Genomic DNA, 22,769 nt, shown 5'->3' on the forward strand with positions numbered 1-22,769 from the left:
GTGAAGAACACGGAGCCCATACTGGTGAAGAACACGGGCCCCACACTGGTGAAGAACACGGGCCCCATACTGGTGAAGAACACGGGCCCCACACTAGTGAAGAACACGGGCCCCACACTGGTGAAGAACACGGGCCCCACACTGGTGAAGAACACGGAGCCCATACTGGTGAAGAACACGGGCCCCACACTAGTGAAGAACACGGGCCCCACACTGGTGAAGAACACGGGCCCCACACTGGTGAAGAACACGGGCCCCATACTGGTGAAGAACACGGGCCCCACACTGGTAAAGAACACGGGCCCCACACTGGTAAAGAACACGGGCCCCATACTGGTGAAGAACACGGGACCCATACTGGTGAAGAACACGGGCCCCACACTGTTGAAGAACACGGGCCCCACACTGGTGAAGAACACGGGCCCCATACTGGTGAAGAACACGGGCCCCATACTGGTGAAGAACACGGGCCCCACACTGGTGAAGAACATGCTGGAGAGTCTGGTGTGGAGGTTCAAACAGTAAAATAAATGTAAACTCTGGTTTCCTGCCCAGTTTGCCTGTGAATGTTTCACAAGGAAGACTTCACTTTGTGGGATTTTCACATTTCAAATGATTCAAAGACCCTTTTTTGCACAATGTCTAGCAAATAGCTTCATTTCTTTAATGTAATAGATATACTGTCACAAACGTGATTCAATGCAAAGCAACCAAACCAAAAGGCATTCATCATTTACTGGTTGAGTGTGGAGGGTTACAGAGCCAGCGGACTCTTGGCCCTTCATTTCCTCCAGGTCGACCCAGGTCAGTGGGTCATGTCTGTACTGCTCAGTGGGTCATGTCTGTACTGCTCAGTGGGTCATGTCTGTACTGCTCAGTGGGTCATGTCTGTACTGCTCAGTGGGTCATGTCTGTACTGCTCAGTGGGTCATGTCTGTACTGCGTCGTCCCGCTGGCTGCTCTCGGTGCAGAAGGAGCAGACCATGCACCACACACTCTGCTCCGGGGAGATCTGGACCCCACTGCTGCTCCGAAAAGGCCTCAGAGCACAGGAGCCTGTCGGGCACAGACAGATAGCCGCTGACTGACACTTTGTGTGTGTGTGTGTGTGTGTGTGTGTGTGTGTGTGTGTGTGTGTGTGTGTGTGTGTGTGTGTGTGTATGAATATTCCGTATGAAAGTCAGTAATTCAATATAGTGTAAAATATTCTGAGATACTATACTTAAACTAAGTCAAAGTTATGAGATACTAAATCAAAATGATGAAATTCTAATAAATACAAATGTGAACTTGATTTTCTACGTCTAAATTAACTTAAAATAATAATAAATAAAACTTTTTGGACAACATTATTAAGTGTTAGTTTGTCCCCATCAGCATAAAATTAAAGGAACATTTTAGAAAAATCTAAATGTAATATAACACAAAGTTACCAAGGATGAAGTATGCAGCCGCACTGAGGCAGAGGATGATGAGGAAGATGGTGCCGAGACCCAGATCTCCCATGGCACAGGCATTCAGACACGCACACGGGGTTTCCACCCACACCTGCAGGGGCTCCTCAGGGACCAGCCTCAGCCGGCTGATGGAGGACGACGACTCATTGGGGTTACAGTGGAAGTGGACCACTGTCAGGGGATGCTCCTCATGATCTGAGGGAGGAGAGGAGGAAGAGAGGGGGAAGGAGAGAGGAAGAGGAGGAGGAGGAGGAAGAGGAGGAGGAGGAGGAGGAGGAGGAGGAAGAGGAAAGGAGAGGAGAGGAGAGGAGAGGGGAGGAGAGGAGGAGATGAGAGGAGAGGGGGAGGAGGAGGCAGGAGAGGAGAAGGGGAGGAGGAGGAAGGAGGAGGAGAGGAGGGAGGAGGTGAGGAGAAGATGAGGAGGAGAGGAGAGAGGAGGACAGAAGGACAGAAGGAGACGAGGGTATAGGAGATGAAGAGAGGAGAGGAGGACAGGAGGACAGAAAGAGGGAGGAGGAGAGGAGGAGGGGAGAAGAGGAGGACAGAAGGAGACGAGCGTATAGGAGAGGAGGAGACGAGGACAGGCTATCAGGTCATCACTGACTGAGGAGACGAGCTGCTCTGTTGGAGCTCACCTTTGTACGAGACAGACAGCGTCTTCACGGTGTCGTTGTAGTGGAACTCATTGTCCTCATGTCTCCCCAAGCTCACATAGAGGCTGCTGAGCCTGTGATACAACACACCACATGTCAACACACCACATGTCAACACATCACATGTCAACACACCACATGTCAACACACCACATGTCAACACACCACATGTCAACACACCACATGTCAACACATCACATGTCAACACACCACATGTCAACACACCACATGTCAACACATCACATGTCAACACATGTCAACACACCACATGTCAACACACCACATGTCAACACACCACATGTCAACACATGTCAACACATCACATGTCAACACATGTCAACACATGTCAACACACCACATGTCAACACACCACATGTCAACACATGTCAACACATCACATGTCAACACATGTCAACACATGTCAACACACCACATGTCAACACATCACATGTCAACACATGTCAACACATGTCAACACACCACATGTCAACACACCACATGTCAACACATGTCAACACACCACATGTCAACACATGTCAACACACCACATGTCAACACATGTCAACACACCACATGTCAACACACCACATGTCAACACATCACATGTCAACACATGTCAACACACCACATGTCAACACACCACATGTCAACACATGTCAACACACCACATGTCAACACACCACATGTCAACACACCACATGTCAACACATGTCAACACACCACATGTCAACACACCACATTTCAACACATGTCAACACACCACATGTCAACACATGTCAACACATCACATGTCAACACATGTCAACACACCACATGTCAACACACCACATGTCAACACATGTCAACACACCACATGTCAACACATGTCAACACATGTCAACACACCACATGTCAACACATGTCAACACACCACATGTCAACACACCACATGTCAACACATGTCAACACACCACATGTCAACACACCACATGTCAACACATCACATGTCAACACATGTCAACACATGTCAACACACCACATGTCAACACACCACATGTCAACACACCACATGTCAACACATGTCAACACATGTCAACACACTACATGTCAACACACCACATGTCAACACATGTCAACACACCACATGTCAACACACCACATGTCAACACATGTCAACACATCACATGTCAACACACCACATGTCAACACATCACATGTCAACACACCACATGTCAACACATGTCAACACATGTCAACACATCACATGTCAACACATGTCAACACATCACATGTCAACACATGTCAACACATCACATGTCAACACACCACATGTCAACACACCACATGTCAACACACCACATGTCAACACACCACATGTCAACACATCACATGTCAACACATCACATGTCAACACACCACATGTCAACACATGTCAACACATCACATGTCAACACACCACATGTCAACACATGTCAACACACCACATGTCAACACATGTCAACACACCACATGTCAACACACCACATGTCAACACATCACATGTCAACACACCACATGTCAACACATGTCAACACATCACATGTCAACACATCACATGTCAACACACCACATGTCAACACATGTCAACACATCACATGTCAACACATCACATGTCAACACACCACATGTCAACACATCACATGTCAACACATCACATGTCAACACATCACATGTCAACACATGTCAACACATCACATGTCAACACATGTCAACACATCAAATGTCAACACATCACATGTCAACACATGTCAACACATCACATGTCAACACATCACATGTCAACACACCACATGTCAACACCTGTCAACACATCACATGTCAACACATGTCAACACATCAAATGTCAACACATCACATGTCAACACACCACATGTCAACACATGTCAACACATCACATGTCAACACATCACATGTCAACACACCACATGTCAACACATGTCAACACATCACATGTCAACACATCACATGTCAACACACCACATGTCAACACATGTCAACACATCAAATGTCAACACATCACATGTCAACACACCACATGTCAACACATCACATGTCAACACATCACATGTCAACACACCACATGTCAACACCTGTCAACACATCACATGTCAACACATGTCAACACATCACATGTCAACACATGTCAACACATCACATGTCAACACACCACATGTCAACACACCACATGTCAACACACCACATGTCAACACATCACATGTCAACACATCACATGTCAACACACCACATGTCAACACATGTCAACACATCACATGTCAACACACCACATGTCAACACATGTCAACACACCACATGTCAACACACCACATGTCAACACATCACATGTCAACACACCACATGTCAACACATGTCAACACATCACATGTCAACACATCACATGTCAACACACCACATGTCAACACATGTCAACACATCACATGTCAACACATCACATGTCAACACACCACATGTCAACACATGTCAACACATCAAATGTCAACACATCACATGTCAACACACCACATGTCAACACATCACATGTCAACACATCACATGTCAACACATGTCAACACATCACATGTCAACACATGTCAACACATCAAATGTCAACACATCACATGTCAACACATGTCAACACATCACATGTCAACACATCACATGTCAACACACCACATGTCAACACCTGTCAACACATCACATGTCAACACATGTCAACACATGTCAACACATCAAATGTCAACACATCACATGTCAACACACCACATGTCAACACATGTCAACACATCACATGTCAACACATCACATGTCAACACACCACATGTCAACACATGTCAACACATCACATGTCAACACATCACATGTCAACACACCACATGTCAACACATGTCAACACATCAAATGTCAACACATCACATGTCAACACACCACATGTCAACACATCACATGTCAACACATCACATGTCAACACACCACATGTCAACACCTGTCAACACATCACATGTCAACACATGTCAACACATCAAATGTCAACACATCACATGTCAACACACCACATGTCAACACATCACATGTCAAAACATCACATGTCAACACATCACATGTCAACACATGTCAACACATCACATGTCAACACACCACATGTCAACACATGTCAACACATCAAATGTCAACACATCACATGTCAACACACCACATGTCAACACATCACATGTCAACACATCACATGTCAACACATCACATGTCAACACACCACATGTCAACACCTGTCAACACATCACATGTCAACACACCGCATGTCAACACATCACATGTCAACACATCACATGTCAACACATCACATGTCAACACATGTCAACACATCACATGTCAACACATGTCAGCACATCACCTGTCAACACACCACATGTCAGCACATCACCTGTCAACACATCACATGTCAACACATCACCTGTCAACACATCACATGTCAACACATCACCTGTCAACACATCACATGTCAACACCTGTCAACACATCACCTGTCAACACATCACCTGTCAACACATCACATGTCAACACATCACATGTTAACACATCACCTGTCAACACATCACATGTTAACACATCACCTGTCAACACATCACATGTTAACACATCACCTGTCAACACATCACATGTTAACACACCACATGTCAACACATCACATGTCAACACACCACATGTCAACACCTGTCAACACATCACATGTCAACACATGTCAACACATCAAATGTCAACACATCACATGTCAACACACCACATGTCAACACATCACATGTCAACACATCACATGTCAACACATGTCAACACATCACATGTCAACACACCACATGTCAACACATGTCAACACATCAAATGTCAACACATCACATGTCAACACACCACATGTCAACACATCACATGTCAACAAATCACATGTCAACACACCACATGTCAACACCTGTCAACACGTCACCTGTCAACACATCACATGTCAACACCTGTCAGCACATCACCTGTCAACACACCACATGTCAGCACATCACCTGTCAACACATCACATGTCAACACGTCATCTGTCAACACATCACATGTCAACACCTGTCAGCACATCACCTGTCAACACACCACATGTCAGCACATCACCTGTCAACACATCACATGTCAACACATCACCTGTCAACACATCACATGTCAACACATCACCTGTCAACACATCACATGTCAACACCTGTCAACACATCACCTGTCAACACATCACATGTCAACACATCACTTGTCAACACATAACCTGTCAACACATCACATGTCAACACATCACATGTTAACACATCACCTGTCAACACATGTTAACACATCACCTGTCAACACATCACATGTTAACACATCACCTGTCAACACATCACATGTTAACAAATCACATGTTAACACATCACCTGTCAACACATCACATGTCAACACATCACATGTTAACACATCACCTGTCAACACATCACATGTCAACACATCACATGTTCACACATCACCTGTCAACACATCACATGTTAACACATCACCTGTCAACACATCACATGTTAACACATCACCTGTCAACACATCACATGTCAACACATCACATGTTAACACATCACCTGTCAACACATCACATGTTAACACATCACCTGTCAACACATCACATGTTAACACATCACCTGTCAACACATCACATGTCGTCAACACAGCAAAATTAACTTAATCAAACTAAATCAAAATTATGAAATTCTATTAAATACAAATGTGAGCTTGATTTCCTACATCTAAATAGTATATAGATATATATCTATATATATGTATATATATATCTATATCTATCTATATATAGATATATATCTATATATAGATAGATATATATCTATATATCTATATATAGATATATATAGATATATATCTATCTATATGTATATAGAGATATATATATATATATATATATATATAAAAGAGTGTCCCATTATTTTCATTAAAGTGAATCAAACTCTTGGGCAACATTATAGGTGCTAGTTTGGCTCCATCAGCATAAATTAAAGGAATGTTCCTGTGCGTCGTCTTTCAGAGAGAAGTGAAATATCTGCTGAATGAAGAGGAGTCAGAGCAGTGAGTCTGTCCATGCCACACGGTGCTGAAGAGAAACAGGATGTCAGTGATCCCTCCTGTTGATCCTCACTGAATGAACGCACAGCGCCTCCTGGTGGCCACAAAGCGGATCACACATCCACCTCACTGACAGCTCATAAGTCTAGTTAGACTTTCTCCTTCCATCGAGAAAGGTGCAGCGTGGTATACTCCACGACAATACTTCACTTTTTACTCCACCGATATCACTACTAGTTCTTCTCAAATCAAGATTTAAAAAACATTCCTATATGATAAACTAAAAACAATACATTGTTAAAGATTAAGCCAGTGATCTTTTTACTTGTTGATAATGACACCGGACTCTTTTAGGACCTAAAAACCTTTTTACCTTGTTAATTCATTGTCAACTCTTTTTTTATTATTATTATGGGTTGCTTTAACTATGTTTTTATTTGTTTTACTATATATTGGCTCTGTAGCACTCTGAGATTCTTTTGAAAGAAAAGTGCATTAAAAATGAAATGCATTATTATTATTATTATTATTATGGCACTTCTGTTCATTACTTAAGTTTTGAACGCAGAACATAAACTTGAAAATGGAGTATTTTACTTGTGGAAGTGGTACAACTGAGTACATGATCAGAATACTTCCACCACTGTCCAGAACCAGAGAAGTGTTTCTCCACTTAGACATGAATCACACTGAGCTTTACTTATGGGTTCAGGACTAGAAACAGACGCCCGCAAGCAACGTGCTGGTTTAAGCTCAACCGGTCTTTGGACTCATGCAGTCAGAATGGAGAGTTTGTGACCCGGCAGAGTTATGAATCAGAATATTCACAAAGACAAAAACATTTCTTTTGATTCAAGTCAACACCAGAAATCTAAATATCTCAAATAAAAGCTCCTATAGATTTATTTAGCAGTAAAAAGACATAAAGCTGGTGATATTCTGTTTTCCTTCCTTTTAAAAAACATCCTATTTTTAGGCCTCTGCTCGAAAATGTCATACCCAAACTAAAAAAAGGTTTATCTCTGCAACCACTAGGGCTATTTGAATAATGCTGTTATAATAAACGAGTATAATGAGAGTTGTGTGTTCAGATGTGTAAATATCAGTCTATATGTGGTTATGAGTAAATGAAGAAGTGATTTATACAGTTTCTATAGCAATATCTGCCATAGAGCCCATATGGACTGCTCGGTTTTTTAATTCAATGAAAACTAAGGCGGCAATGAACTGACGCTAATAACCAGTATTAGGAGTGTGTATCCACAGTGTGTTTCCTCTTTATTTAATGAGAACTGGATGTCCAGACGTAGTTATGATGCAGCAAATGTCCCAATGTGTCCAAAGCATAACTAGTGCCGTGGATGAGGAAGAGGAAAGCCCTTCATCATGTACACGTCTGGCCTCAGGGCGTCTACTCTACCTCACGAGCAGACACGCAGCCACGTCGGTGCAGGCGGCTGCCGGCCGGTCCTCCGGCTGGGAGAAGGGCTGGCAGGGGCTGAGGGACAGCAGGGCCTCTGCACCCGGTCCGCCCACCGGCCTCAAGTGGCCCAGGAAGCCCTGGGCGTCGCCCACGGCCTTCAGGTTTATCACCCCGCTGCCGTCCTTCATGATGCATTTGCAGTTGTTGACTTTGAAGCAGCCCGACTTCTTGGCGGAGCTCGTCTGAGGGCCGAGACACGAGGAGGCGTGGACCCAGACCGAGAGCAAGATGAGGGCAGTGCGAAGGCTCATGGCGTCTGGGACCGGGACCACCGGGGCTCCTCGCTCACCAAAGAGCTTCTGACAGCTGGGTGACGGGAGGAAAGCAATTAGAATCAAGATGATCCATTCCGAGCATTCCTCAGATCAGTGTCTCTCCAATCGCAGCAGAACACAAGCAACGGGTCACCAGAGAGACGAGAGAAAACAGAGAAACATTCACTCCACTCAGACATCTTCAAACCTAGACAAATAAAACACAACTATCTCTGGCTGAACGGACACGTCAAATTATTATGAGAATGACCTCAAATGCAAATCATCCGGTCTTCATATGGTGTTGTACCCACAAACAAACAGGAAGCGATCCAGAGACAAGTCACTTTTTACAAGTCAAGTCCCTGAGCTCGAGTCTAAATCAAGTCCCTGAGCTAGAGTCTAAATCAAGTCCCTGAGCTCGAGTCTAAATCAAGTCCCTGAGCTCGAGTCTAAATCAAGTCCCTGAGCTCGAGTCTAAATCAAGTCCCTGAGCTCGAGTCTAAATCAAGTCCCTGAGCTAGAGTCTAAATCAAGTCCCTGAGCTAGAGTCTAAATCAAGTCCCTGAGCTAGAGTCTAAATCAAGTCCCTGAGCTAGAGTCTAAATCAAGTCCCTGAGCTAGAGTCTAAGTCAGTCCCTGAGCTAGAGTCTAAATCAAGTCCCTGAGCTAGAGTCTAAGTCAGTCCCTGAGCTAGAGTCTAAATCAAGTCCCTGAGCCAGAGTCTAAGTCAGTCCCTGAGCTAGAGTCTAAGTCAGTCCCTGAGCTAGAGTCTAAATCAAGTCCCTGAGCTAGAGTCCCTTGCAGATGCCTGCATGTGTCATATGAATGACTGAATAATATGGAAGTGTAGGTCACGCAGACTCCATTAGTTAATGTAGTGACAGCCACAGACTCATTAGAGCTGCTTGGTACATGAAGCGTTAGCATTGATTATGAAGGTTGATTTAAATATATAGTTTCACTCCTGAAGTCAGCTTCAAAACACGAGGCGTAGACACTGGGCGTCACAACAATAAGGAACATTAGGTTGTCAGCGTGAGTATTTTCTGTTGTGTATTCATTGTTGCAACATCTAATGCAGCACTTCTGACTAACAGTATTTTAATGATTTTTCTTAAGGCTTGTTTTCTTAATTTTAATGACTTACGGCAAACTGGCTGATCTGAAGAAACAGTCATGCATTATAGAAAACTAGAACACATTGTTCTGTATTTGACCCGTAATCCTTAATTAAGGATCCGTTTGCTGCCCTGTGAGGTGTTCAAGTGGACCAAAGTACACACGATTACATTTGAGGAAAAAACAACGACCCACACCATTTGTCTTTCACAGATTTTATTTATCAATAGAAAAAGCCTCTAAGCTTTGACTGCAAATTTGCGGATCGAGTAGAGGAGGTCTTTCCTCTGCTGTTTCTTGGTCCGCAGACTCTCCTCATGTTTGTTGAGCCGGCGACGCAGAGCTCTGGTCTTCTTGGGTCTCAGATCCAGGGGCTTGTACTTCTTACCCTGAAACAGAAGAAATTACTTTCAGTTAAGCTGGGGAAAATAAATATAGAATATACAGTGCTCATCCGTTATGTCATTTAGCAAATAAACAGACAATCTGCATGACAGAACAGACCTTTAGAGACTGCACTACCATCCAGCTTTTACATTGTTATCCATCATCTTGATCTACTCGTGCATCAAGGGGATAGTTTCAAACTGTTTTGAAGAGAATGAGAACACAAGGACTCCAAGCATCCCTGTAAACTAGTCCCATCAGGACAGTCAGGTCCTCAGACATCGATAGTGAGGAACACTCAGGTCGTCTCTAGTCTCAGTCTTTTGGTAAGCAGTTGAGAATGCATCAGCAAATCATCAGCTCAACAGGAATCATCTTCGACTAGAGAACCAGACAGTTCATGAGCTCACTGAGGGTTTTACTACGAGCCACGCAGCAGGTTGCTCTCACCTTGTAGAACTTCCTCAGGTTCTCCTTCTGGGTCTGGTTGATTACAGTCAGGACTCTGGCGATGGATTTGCGGACAACTCGGCTGCAATGAACAAGACACCAAAGTAAGACCCTGTTTATGCAGTTACTCATACAGCTACACAGTAATCACACGTTAACCCAGAATAAAGGAGGTTTAGTCCGCGAACATGCAACTCCCTCACAGGACTGCTTCATTCTGGGGTGGCTATGTGGTCTACAATGCTTTACTGAACCGGTTGTGTGACAGTAGTAACCTTTTACAGTTCAGAATACATTAACATGTCTTTCTATTTGTTGTTTGTCTCCGTCCTATGTAAAGCGCTATATAAAATTAAAGTATTGATATTATGTCGCAAGTCGTACTTTAACCTTTTAGCACCTGTTTTGTTCACACATGCAACACATACTTGTACTTTGTGTATGCATCTATGGATGCATTCTTTTTTTGTAAATCACATTATACATAAAAAGTAGCCTCCTGTATAGCATTGTGTTAAGTGTATATAGCGAAACTAGCATTTCGCTATATACACTTAACAGTGAATCTAATGTCAGTGATGTTCACGTCACATACATAAAGTCACGTTTGTGTTCATGAACACAGCTAATCAATGATGCTGCTAGCATCCTGACTCTAGCACGACCACACAGCCACGGACCGGCATGTAACCCGGGCCGACCCGGTCCACCAGCATTCGAGCATTTCCTTACATTTTGGAGAGCTTGGACGCGGCTCCGCCGGTCACCTTGGCCACCCGGAGCTGGGACAGCTCGTTTTTCAGGTCGTCCAGCTGCTTGAGCAGCTCCTCCTTCTTCTTGCCTCGCAGATCTCGAGCCTTGATCTTGGCCTGGACACGAGAAAAGGGAATAAAGTATGAGTGACAACAGCAACACGCTCTCACCACGTCCCGACACGAGTCCGCCAGGCTAGCACAGCTAGCTGCGGTTAGCCAACACAAACATCCATTTACGGCATTATTCGTATCGTTTGCCCCAACATCCTGGTACTAATTAATGTTGTATTCACATTATACACCAGTACCAGTTTGTGTAAAGGCACATTGGCTTTACGTTATCCGTAAATATTGTACATACATCCCATCTAGCAGGCCATCAATAACCCAACGCGTTAGCGTTAGCTTACGGCTAGCATCTCAGCTTAGCCCCGTAGAGATGAACCAGCGCTCCGTAATATAACATTTAATTACCTTCCGGCAGCAGTCTACTCAACAACACATGCACCCACAGATACCCGAGACGCTTATGTCAACGTATCACCAACATTAAACGGGCTTTAGTTCCGCTAAACGGAATAAAATCAGAGATATCGGACGAGTCTCGAGCTCCTCACCATGTTCCCTCTCGCTGCCCTGTTGGAAAGGCCGGACGCACCGCGTGCTCACAAAATGTAGCTTCCGGAAGACTTTCTTCTTCGTTGCTTTGTGGTTCACTTTGACGTAACGCAAACAGCGCCGCTCGTGGTGGAGTGTGGAAAGGCAGAAAACACGGTGTGTCAATTGACAGCAGCAATATTAAAAGTCAAGAATTATAAAGATTCACACATTGGAAAAGTAATCAGTTTATGCAATATATCAGAATGATGTAATCAAAGGGTTTGGAATCAAGAAAAGGGAATAATAATTTAAATATAGGGTCAAAATATAAAAAATAGGGAGGAACATTTTGAAAGACTTCTTCATCATCCTCAGAAAACAAAAGGGGGTGTTAGATGTCACAGAAAACTATTACACAACCACAGGAAATACCCCAAAAACATAATATAACATTAACAATGTGTATTAAAATCAATGATGTAATCCACTGTGACACATGAAACACTCTTTAACATACACTTTACATTAATGTTATCTGTTTGTCTGAGCACTTTATCTTATACTTTAATATCTATTGCACTGTTGTTGTTGTTGTTGTTGTTGTTGTTGTTGTTGATTGTTGATTGTTGATTGTCTCGTCTAATGTCTAATGTCATGCACCTTCCAGCAAGAAAAAATCCTTGTTTGTGTAAACATTCCTGGTAAATAAACGGTTTCTGATTCTGATTCTGATGAAACAAACATACTATAGAAGGGGACTCCTGTTTCTGCCAGCCGTCCCACGGCAGTCGGGAGGCAGGGTGACTGTCCGGAGGAAGCAGAAGCCTGAGCAGCCCACGGTGCACCACATACCTCTTCACGGTTATAACCGGTTCTCCCCACTCAGCAACACACCCGCTTCACCCGAAACGTGAAGATAGCGAAGCCAGGGGCCACAGTCACATGCATTCCAGGGCCCAGAGCGGGCGACGTTTAATCCTAACGTAAATACAGTAAGATTGTAATACACGTCGGCGGTAAAGACTCCCAAATTCTATTTTTTCGCCGTGAAAGATTTTTCTTTCTGTTTTTTGGGGAATATTTCCTGATCCGATGTGAGGTCCTGGGACAGGGATGTCGTGTGTGTACAGATTGTAAAGCCTTCCGAGGATATTTTGTAATTTGTGATTCTGGGCTAAAATAATGAAAATAAATCATCCTTTTTAATATAATTAAAGAGGTCAGACTATTCCACTAGTCAGAGATGTGCCACGACTAGTCAGAGAGGTGCCACCAGTCATCAGAGACTTGCCACCACTAGGGGGCAGTAGTCAGAGAAGTGCCACCACTAGGGGGCCAGTAGTCAAAGCAGTAGTCAGAGAGGTGCCACCACTAGGGGGCAGTAGTCAGAGAAGTGCCACCACTAGGGGGCCAATATTCAGAGAGGTGCCACCACTAGGGGGCCAGTAGTCAGAGCAGTAGTCAGAGAGGTGCCACCACTAGGGGGCCAATATTCAGAGAGGTGCCACCACTAGGGGGCCAGTAGTCAGAGAGGTGCCACCACTAGGGGGCCAGTAGTCAGAGAGGTGCCACCACTAGGGGGCAGTAGTCAGAGAAGTGCCACCACTAGGGGGCCAGTAGTCAGAGCAGTAGTCAGAGAAGTGCCACCACTAGGGGGCCAGTAGTCAGAGCAGTAGTCAGAGAGGTGCCACCACTAGGGGGCCAGTAGTCAGAGCAGTAGTCAGAGAGGTGCCACCACTAGGGGGGCAATATTCAGAGAGGTGCCACCACTAGGGGGCCAGTAGTCAGAGAGGTGCCACCACTAGGGGGCCAGTAGTCAGAGAGGTGCCACCACTAGGGGGCAGTAGTCAGAGAGGTGCCACCACTAGGGGGCAGTAGTCAGAGAGGTGCCACCACTAGGGGGCCAGTAGTCAGAGAGGTGCCACCACTAGGGGGCAGTAGTCAGAGAGGTGCCACCACTAGGGGGGCAATATTCAGAGAGGTGCCACCACTAGGGGGCCAGTAGTCAGAGAGGTGCCACCACTAGGGGGCCAGTAGTCAGAGAGGTGCCACCACTAGGGGGCAGTAGTCAGAGAAGTGCCACCACTAGGGGGCAGTAGTCAGAGAGGTGCCACCACTAGGGGGCCAGTAGTCAGAGAGGTGCCACCACTAGGGGGCCAGTAGTCAGAGAGGAGCCACCACTAGAGGTCCAGTAGTCAGAGAGGTGCCACCACTAGGGGGCCAGTAGTCAGAGAGGTGCCACCACTAGGGGGCCAGTAGTCAGAGAGGTGCCACCACTAGGGGGCCAGTAGTCAGAGAGGTGCCACCACTAGGGGGCAGTAGTCAGAGAAGTGCCACCACTAGGGGGCAGTAGTCAGAGAGGTGCCACCACTAGGGGGCCAGTAGTCAGAGAGGTGCCACCACTAGGGGGCCAGTAGTCAGAGAGGAGCCACCACTAGAGGTCCAGTAGTCAGAGAGGTGCCACCACTAGGGGGCCAGTAGTCAGAGAGGTGCCACCACTAGGGGGCCAGTAGTCAGAGAGGTGCCACCACTAGGGGGCCAATATTCAGAGAGGTGCCACCACTAGGGGGCAGTAGTCAGAGAGGTGCCACCACTAGGGGGCCAGTAATCAGAGAGGAGCCACCACTAGGGGGCCAGTAGTCAGAGAGGAGCCACCACTAGAGGTCCAGTAGTCAGAGAGGTGCCACCACTAGGGGGGCAGTAGTCAGAGAGGTGCCACCACTAGGGGGCAGTAGTCAGAGAGGTGCCACCACTAGGGGGCCAGTAGTCAGAGAGGAGCCACCACTAGAGGTCCAGTAGTCAGAGAGGTGCCACCACTAGGGGGCCAGTAGTCAGAGAGGAGCCACCACAAGAGGTCCAGTAGTCAGAGAGGTGCCACCACTAGGGGGCCAGTAGTCAGAGAGGTGCCACCACTAGGGGGCAGTAGTCAGAGAGGTGCCACCACTAGCGGGCCAATATTCAGAGAGGTGCCACCACTAGGGAGCAGTAGTCAGAGAGGTGCCACCACTAGGGGGCCAGTAGTCAGAGAGGAGCCACCACTAGAGGTCCAGTAGTCAGAGAGGTGCCACCACTAGGGGGCCAGTAGTCAGAGAGGAGCCACCACTAGAGGTCCAGTAGTCAGAGAGGTGCCACCACTAGGGGGCCAGTAGTCAGAGAGGAGCCACCACTAGAGGTCCAGTAGTCAGAGAGGTGCCACCACTAGGGGGCCAGTAGTCAGAGAGGTGCCACCACTAGGGGGCCAGTAGTCAGAGAGGTGCCACCACTAGGGGGCCAGTAGTCAGAGAGGTGCCACCACTAGGGGGCCAATATTCAGAGAGGTGCCACCACTAGGGGGCCAGTAGTCAGAGAGGTGCCACCACTAGGGGGCCAGTAATCAGAGAGGAGCCACCACTAGGGGGGCAGTAGTCAGAGAGGAGCCACCACTAGAGGTCCAGTAGTCAGAGAGGTGCCACCACTAGGGGGGCAGTAGTCAGAGAGGTGCCACCACTAGGGGGCAGTAGTCAGAGAGGTGCCACCACTAGGGGGCCAGTAGTCAGAGAGGAGCCACCACTAGAGGTCCAGTAGTCAGAGAGGTGCCACCACTAGGGGGCCAGTAGTCAGAGAGGAGCCACCACTAGAGGTCCAGTAGTCAGAGAGGTGCCACCACTAGGGGGCCAGTAGTCAGAGAGGTGCCACCACTAGGGGGCAGTAGTCAGAGAGGTGCCACCACTAGGGGGCCAATATTCAGAGGTGCCACCACTAGGGAGCAGTAGTCAGAGAGGTGCCACCACTAGGGGGCCAGTAGTCAGAGAGGAGCCACCACTAGAGGTCCAGTAGTCAGAGAGGTGCCACCACTAGGGGGCCAGTAGTCAGAGAGGAGCCACCACTAGAGGTCCAGTAGTCAGAGAGGTGCCACCACTAGGGGGCCAGTAGTCAGAGAGGTGCCACCACTAGGGGGCCAGTAGTCAGAGAGGAGCCACCACTAGAGGTCCAGTAGTCAGAGAGGTGCCACCACTAGGGGGCCAGTAGTCAGAGAGGTGCCACCACTAGGGGGCCAGTAGTCAGAGAGGTGCCACCACTAGGGGGCCAATATTCAGAGAGGTGCCAACACTAGGGGGCAGTAGTCAGAGAGGTGCCACCACTAGGGGGCAGTAGTCAGAGAAGTGCCACCACTAGGGGGCCAGTAGTCAGAGCAGTAGTCAGAGAAGTGCCACCACTAGGGGGCCAGTAGTCAGAGCAGTAGTCAGAGAGGTGCCACCACTAGGGGGCCAGTAGTCAGAGCAGTAGTCAGAGAGGTGCCACCACTAGGGGGCCAGTAATCAGAGAGGAGCCACCACTAGGGGGCCAGTAGTCAGAGAGGAGCCACCACTAGAGGTCCAGTAGTCAGAGAGGTGCCACCACTAGGGGGCCAGTAGTCAGAGAGGTGCCACCACTAGGGGGCCAGTAGTCAGAGAGGAGCCACCACTAGGGGGCCAGTAGTCAGAGAGGTGCCACCACTAGAGGGCCAGTAGTCAGAGAGGTGCCACCACTAGGGGGCCAGTAGTCAGAGAGGTGCCACCACTAGAGGGGCAGTAGTCAGAGAGGAGCCACCACTAGAGGGCCAGTAGTCAGAGAGGTGCCACCACTAGGGGGCCAGTAGTCAGAGAGGTGCCACCACTAGAGGGCCAGTAGTCAGAGAGGTGCCACCACTAGGGGGCCAGTAGTCAGAGAGGTGCCACAGTCCTGACACCTGGGTGACACCTGCTACACGCTTGCCACAGACTTGCCAGTACCACAAGCATGAGCTCGGCCTTGCTGCAAATTTGGTCAGTGATGAGATGTATAGCCGCATGTCGTCTTTCCACCGTTGGTTGTCGAGGTGGTGCCCAGCAAACAATGTGGGCTTCGCAGATAATTTGCAGACTTTCTGGGGGAACCCTGGTCTGATCAATTCATCCCACTTTGGATGGAGCGGATCTCCTTTCTGCAAATATGACCAAGTTTATTGGTGGACTACATCCATGGCAGCCCATGGTTCAGACCAGGAAGCAGCAGCAGAGTTGTGGTCTTAAACCCTTTTCTGCACTTCCTTTAGGCCAGTTGCCCACCTTAAACTCTACAGAGACTGTGTCTGTCCCATGGCCACTTCAATTAATTAAAACCAGAAAATAACCTGATAAAAGTTCATGTAAGCCACGTGGGTGTATGATCAGGAATAAATCAGTCCAACATGTTCTGGGTTTTCCTCATAACTTTAGTTCTCTCCTCCTCTCCTTCTCTCCTCACTCTACCCCATCACCTCCGGACGCCAGAACAGTGCCAACTAGTGGGCATAACGTAATTAAGTTTACATCACACAATTCACCACTATTGCAACAGTGCAACACAATAGGATACTTAAGTGTGGACTCCTAAATATTAGATCTTTGTCTTCTAAAGCTGTATTAGTAAATGAATTAATATCAGATTATGATATTGATGTGTTGTGTCTTACTGAACCTGGCTGAGACATGAGGAATATGTCAGCCTAAATGAATCTACTCCTCTAAGTCATGTTAATATGCACATTCCTCGAGGCACCGGCCGAGGAGGTGGAGTAGCTGCCATCTTTGACTCGGGTCTGTTAATGGGTCCTAAACCTGGATTGAACTGCAACTCATTTGAAAGCCTTGTTCTTAGTCTTTCACATCCAACCTGGAAAACAGTACAGCCCATTCTGTTTGTTGTGGTGTACCGGGCACCAGGTACGTCAGGTCAGAATTTATATCTGAATTTTCTGAGTTTCTATCAAGTTTGGTTCTTAAGAGTACAGGAACCGACTGCTTTAACCACACCCTCGACCTTGTTCTTACATATGGCGGAGCACGTTTCCAATAGATATCAGTAGTAGTAGTACTAGTAGTAGTAGTAGTATTAGTATTAGTAGCAGCTCTGTGGAGCCGTGTATTCCTATAGACCTCAGTAGTAGTAGTAGTAGTAGTAGTAGTAGTAGTAGTATTAGTAGCAGCTCTGTGGAGCCGTGTATTCCTATAGACCTCAGTAGTATTAGTATCAGTGACGCCTCTCTCTATTCTGGAGAGGACGTCACAGGCTGTTTAAAAAGCAGAACCCCCGCAAAGCAGCGGCCCGGACTCAGTCTCCCCCTCCATCCTGAAGCACTGTGCTGATCAGCTGTCTCCGGTGTTCACAGACATCTTCAACACCTCCCTGGAGACATGTCACGTTCCAGCCTGCTTCAAGGCCTCCACCATCATCCAGGACATACAGGACTGTAGACGATGCAGTCAACATGGCCCTCCACCACATCCTCCAGCATCTGGATTTCCCAGGAACCTACGCCAGGATCCTGTTTGTGGACTTCAGCTCTGCTTTCAACACCATCATCCGCTCTGCTGAGAGGTGATTGGCTGCAATCTGCCGTCCCTGCAGGACTTGTTTGCTTTCAGGACTCTGAAGGAAGATTGTAGCTGACCCCTCTCACCCTGGACACAACCTGTTTGAGTCCCTTCCCTCTGGCAGGAGGCTGAGGTCCATCAGGACCAAGACCTCACACCACACCAACAGCTTCTTCCCGTCGGCAGTCGGGCTCATCAACAGAGCCCGGGTCCCCCCAACAGAGCCCACATCCCCCTAACAGAGCCCGGGTCCCCCTAACAGAGCCCACATCCCCCTAACAGAGCCCACATCCCCCCAACAGAGCCCACATTCCCCTAACAGAGCCCACATTCCCCTAACAGAGCCCGGGTCCCCCTAACAGAGCCCACATCCCCCTAACAGAGCCCACATCCCCCCAACAGAGCCCACATTCCCCTAACAGAGCCCACATCCCCCTAACAGAGCCCACATTCCCCCAACAGAGCCCACGTCCCCCTAACAGAGCCCACGTCCCCCTAACAGAGCCCACATCCCCCCAACAGAGCCCACGTCCCCCTAACAGAGCCCACGTCCCCCAAACAGAGCCCACATCCCCCTAACAGAGCCCACATTCCCCTAACAGAGCCCGGGTCCCCCTAACAGAGCCCGGACCCCCCTAACAGAGCCCGGGTCCCCCTAACAGAGCCCACATCCCCCCAACAGAGCCCACATTCCCCTAACAGAGCCCACATTCCCCTAACAGAGCCCACGTCCCGCTAACAGAGCCCGGGTCCCCCTAACAGAGCCCACATCCCCCTAACAGAGCCCACGTCCCGCTAACAGAGCCCACATCCCCCTAACAGAGCCCGGGTCCCCCTAACAGAGCCCACATCCCCCTAACAGAGCCCACATCCCCCCAACAGAGCCCACATTCCCCTAACAGAGCCCACATCCCCCTAACAGAGCCCACATTCCCCCAACAGAGCCCACGTCCCCCTAACAGAGCCCACGTCCCCCTAACAGAGCCCACATCCCCCCAACAGAGCCCACGTCCCCCTAACAGAGCCCACGTCCCCCTAACAGAGCCCACATCCCCCTAACAGAGCCCACATTCCCCTAACAGAGCCCGGATCCCCCTAACAGAGCCCGGGTCCCCCTAACAGAGCCCACATCCCCCCAACAGAGCCCACATTCCCCTAACAGAGCCCACATTCCCCTAACAGAGCCCACGTCCCGCTAACAGAGCCCGGGTCCCCCTAACAGAGCCCACATCCCCCTAACAGAGCCCACATCCCCCCAACAGAGCCCACATCCCCCTAACAGAGCCCACATCCCCCTAACAGAGCCCACGTCCCCCTAACAGAGCCCACATTCCCCTAACAGAGCCCGGGTCCCCCTAACAGAGCCCGGACCCCCCTAACAGAACCCGGGTCCCCCTAACAGAGCCCACATCCCCCCAACAGAGCCCACATTCCCCTAACAGAGCCCACGTCCCGCTAACAGAGCCCGGGTCCCCCTAACAGAGCCCACATCCCCCCAACAGAGCCCACATCCCCCTAACAGAGCCCACATCCCCCTAACAGAGCCCACGTCCCCCTAACAGAGCCCACATCCCCCTAACAGAGCCCGGGTCCCCCTAACAGAGCCCGGACCCCCCTAACAGAGCCCGGGTCCCCCTAACAGAGCCCACATCCCCCCAACAGAGCCCACATTCCCCTAACAGAGCCCACATCCCCCTAACAGAGCCCGGGTCCCCCTAACAGAGCCCACGTCCCCCTAACAGAGCCCGGGTCCCCCTAACAGAGCCCACGTCCCCCTAACAGAGCCCGGGTCCCCCTAACAGAGCCCACATCCCCCTAACAGAGCCCACATCCCCCTAACAGAGCCCGGGTCCCCCTAACAGAGCCCACATCCCCCTAACAGAGCCCACATTCCCCTAACAGAGCCCGGGTCCCCCTAACAGAGCCCGGGTCCCCCTAACAGAGCCCGGACCCCCCTAACAGAGCCCACGTCCCCCTAGCAGAGCCCACATCCCCCTAACAGAGCCCACATCCCCCTAACAGAGCCCACATCCCCCTAACAGAGCCCGGGTCCCCCTAACAGAGCCCGGGTCCCCCTAACAGAGCCCGGACCCCCCTAACAGAGCCCACGTCCCCCTAGCAGAGCCCACATCCCCCTAACAGAGCCCACATCCCCCTAACAGAGCCCACATCCCCCTAACAGAGCCCACGTCCCCCTAACAGAGCCCGGGTCCCCCTAACAGAGCCCACATCCCCCTAACAGAGCCCACATTCCCCTAACAGAGCCCGGGTCCCCCTAACAGAGCCCGGGTCCCCCTAACAGAGCCCGGACCCCCCTAACAGAGCCCACGTCCCCCTAACAGAGCCCACATCCCCCTAACAGAGCCCACATCCCCCTAACAGAGCCCACATCCCCCTAACAGAGCCCGGGTCCCCCTAACAGAGCCCGGACCCCCCTAACAGAGCCCACGTCCCCCTAGCAGAGCCCACATCCCCCTAACAGAGCCCACATCCCCCTAACAGAGCCCACATCCCCCTAACAGAGCCCACGTCCCCCTAACAGAGCCCGGGTCCCCCACTGACTGACTGTCACCTCCAGACAATTTCAAACCGGTCACTCCCCTGCACATCCCCTCATACCTCATATTTAAATACACTTTAACACACAACTACAGTACACTTGTTTACAGTAGTTATGTTTGTCTGAGCACTCTATTGTAAATGTAATGTTTCTATTGCACTGTGTTGATTGTTGCTTGTCTAATGCAGGGGTCAGAAACCTTTCCAATCCAAAGAGACATTTTGCCCTTTTCTCCACCCCCAAAAAATGGTCTGGAGCCGCAAAAGCTATTTGATATCACAGTTTATAAAGCTTTATAGATAGTCATATTATATATATACAACAACTATATTTGTTGTATTTATGAAATTATAGAACATGAATAAAGACAATTATTGACATTTGTATTGCTATTTTACCTGTTTATAACTATCAAACTCTTATGAAGTGTAAAAAATAGTCACGTGTCGGCCTACATTGAAGTCAATTAAAACACAACTATGGGGACCCTGATCCTGTCTATATTTGTGGCTCATGTGGCAGAGCGTTCATCCTGTAACAAGGTAGCAGCTTCAAACCCCGTCCACCTCAAGTGAGGTTTACATATAAACACATATCTTTTGCTACGTATACACTGAGCGTCCTCACTACAGGACCTTGAGAGCACCGCAAATGGAGGACGGATCCGTTTTTACTAGTGGACGCCTCAGTGTCTCATGAGCTGACACACAACCAGCAGCAGCAGAGGAGTTTGGAGACGTGATCCACTTCCTGAAAGTAGATCTACTTTGCTCAGTTTGCTGCAGCAGTTGAGGAATCTCTTCTGCAGCTTGACACCTTTCAGATGCTGCGTTTGTCCTGGAAGAGTCTTTCAACACTAAATGTTTAGTTTACTAATTTCTCGCCACATAAAGCAGACAGGTCAGCAGCATCGTTGGCAGTGAAAGCTAATTAATACGTCCACGTAGAATTAAACTCTACCTTTCTCCGTGACTTTTCTTTTTCCATTGACAGTTTAGCGAGGGCGGGGCTCTGCAAATCTCGATTAGAGCAACATAATAGGATGTGATGCATTTTAGCTAAAAAATAAAAATTACATTTTTATTTTCAGTGACTCAACAACACCTCAAACTCCAAGATAAGAGGAATTGCCGTTGAAAGATTTCCAAAAAAAGTCGCAGGGAGCCGCAACAGACTGGCTAAAGAGCCCTGGTCTAATGGATGCGCCACCCGACAAGACAACGTATTTGCATATGTAACAAACCTAGCAAATAAATGGTTCTGATTAGTAGCTCTGTGGAGCTGTGTATTCCTACACATCTCAGTAGTATTTGTTAGCGTCACAGTTTAGCCTCTGGGAGAGGAACATTATAAAATCTTAAACGTGGCTAGATAAAAGTATTACAACACCGTAATGATTTGGACCAAAGAGTCAAATCAGCTGATCTGGAGAAACCTTCAATCATTTGTAAATATAAAAGGACTTGTTCAAGTGGACCAAAGGATACACAATTACTTTTGAGGGAAAAACAACTACCCAGACATATCTTTCACAGATTTTATTTCGTCAATAGAAA

The 22,769-nt window shown here is 48.2% G+C and overlaps 1 protein-coding gene across 1 annotated transcript; it reads right to left on the minus strand.

Annotated features, from left to right (window-relative positions):
* Positions 1 to 10,307: 10,307 nt before the first annotated feature.
* rpl35 (ribosomal protein L35) lies at positions 10,308 to 12,408 on the minus strand. The gene is made up of 4 exons (XM_079221719.1): positions 12,318 to 12,408; positions 11,678 to 11,814; positions 10,946 to 11,027; positions 10,308 to 10,497 (listed from the first exon to the last, which is right to left on the minus strand). The coding sequence occupies exons 1-4, from the start codon at positions 12,318 to 12,320 to the stop codon at positions 10,348 to 10,350; spliced, it is 372 nt and encodes a 123-aa protein (XP_079077845.1). The 5' UTR covers positions 12,321 to 12,408; the 3' UTR covers positions 10,308 to 10,347.
* Between the last annotated feature and the right edge of the window lie 10,361 nt (positions 12,409 to 22,769).

Source organism: Taurulus bubalis (assembly GCF_910589615.1).
Source record: "Taurulus bubalis genome assembly, chromosome: 8".
NCBI lineage: Eukaryota > Metazoa > Chordata > Actinopteri > Perciformes > Cottidae > Taurulus > Taurulus bubalis.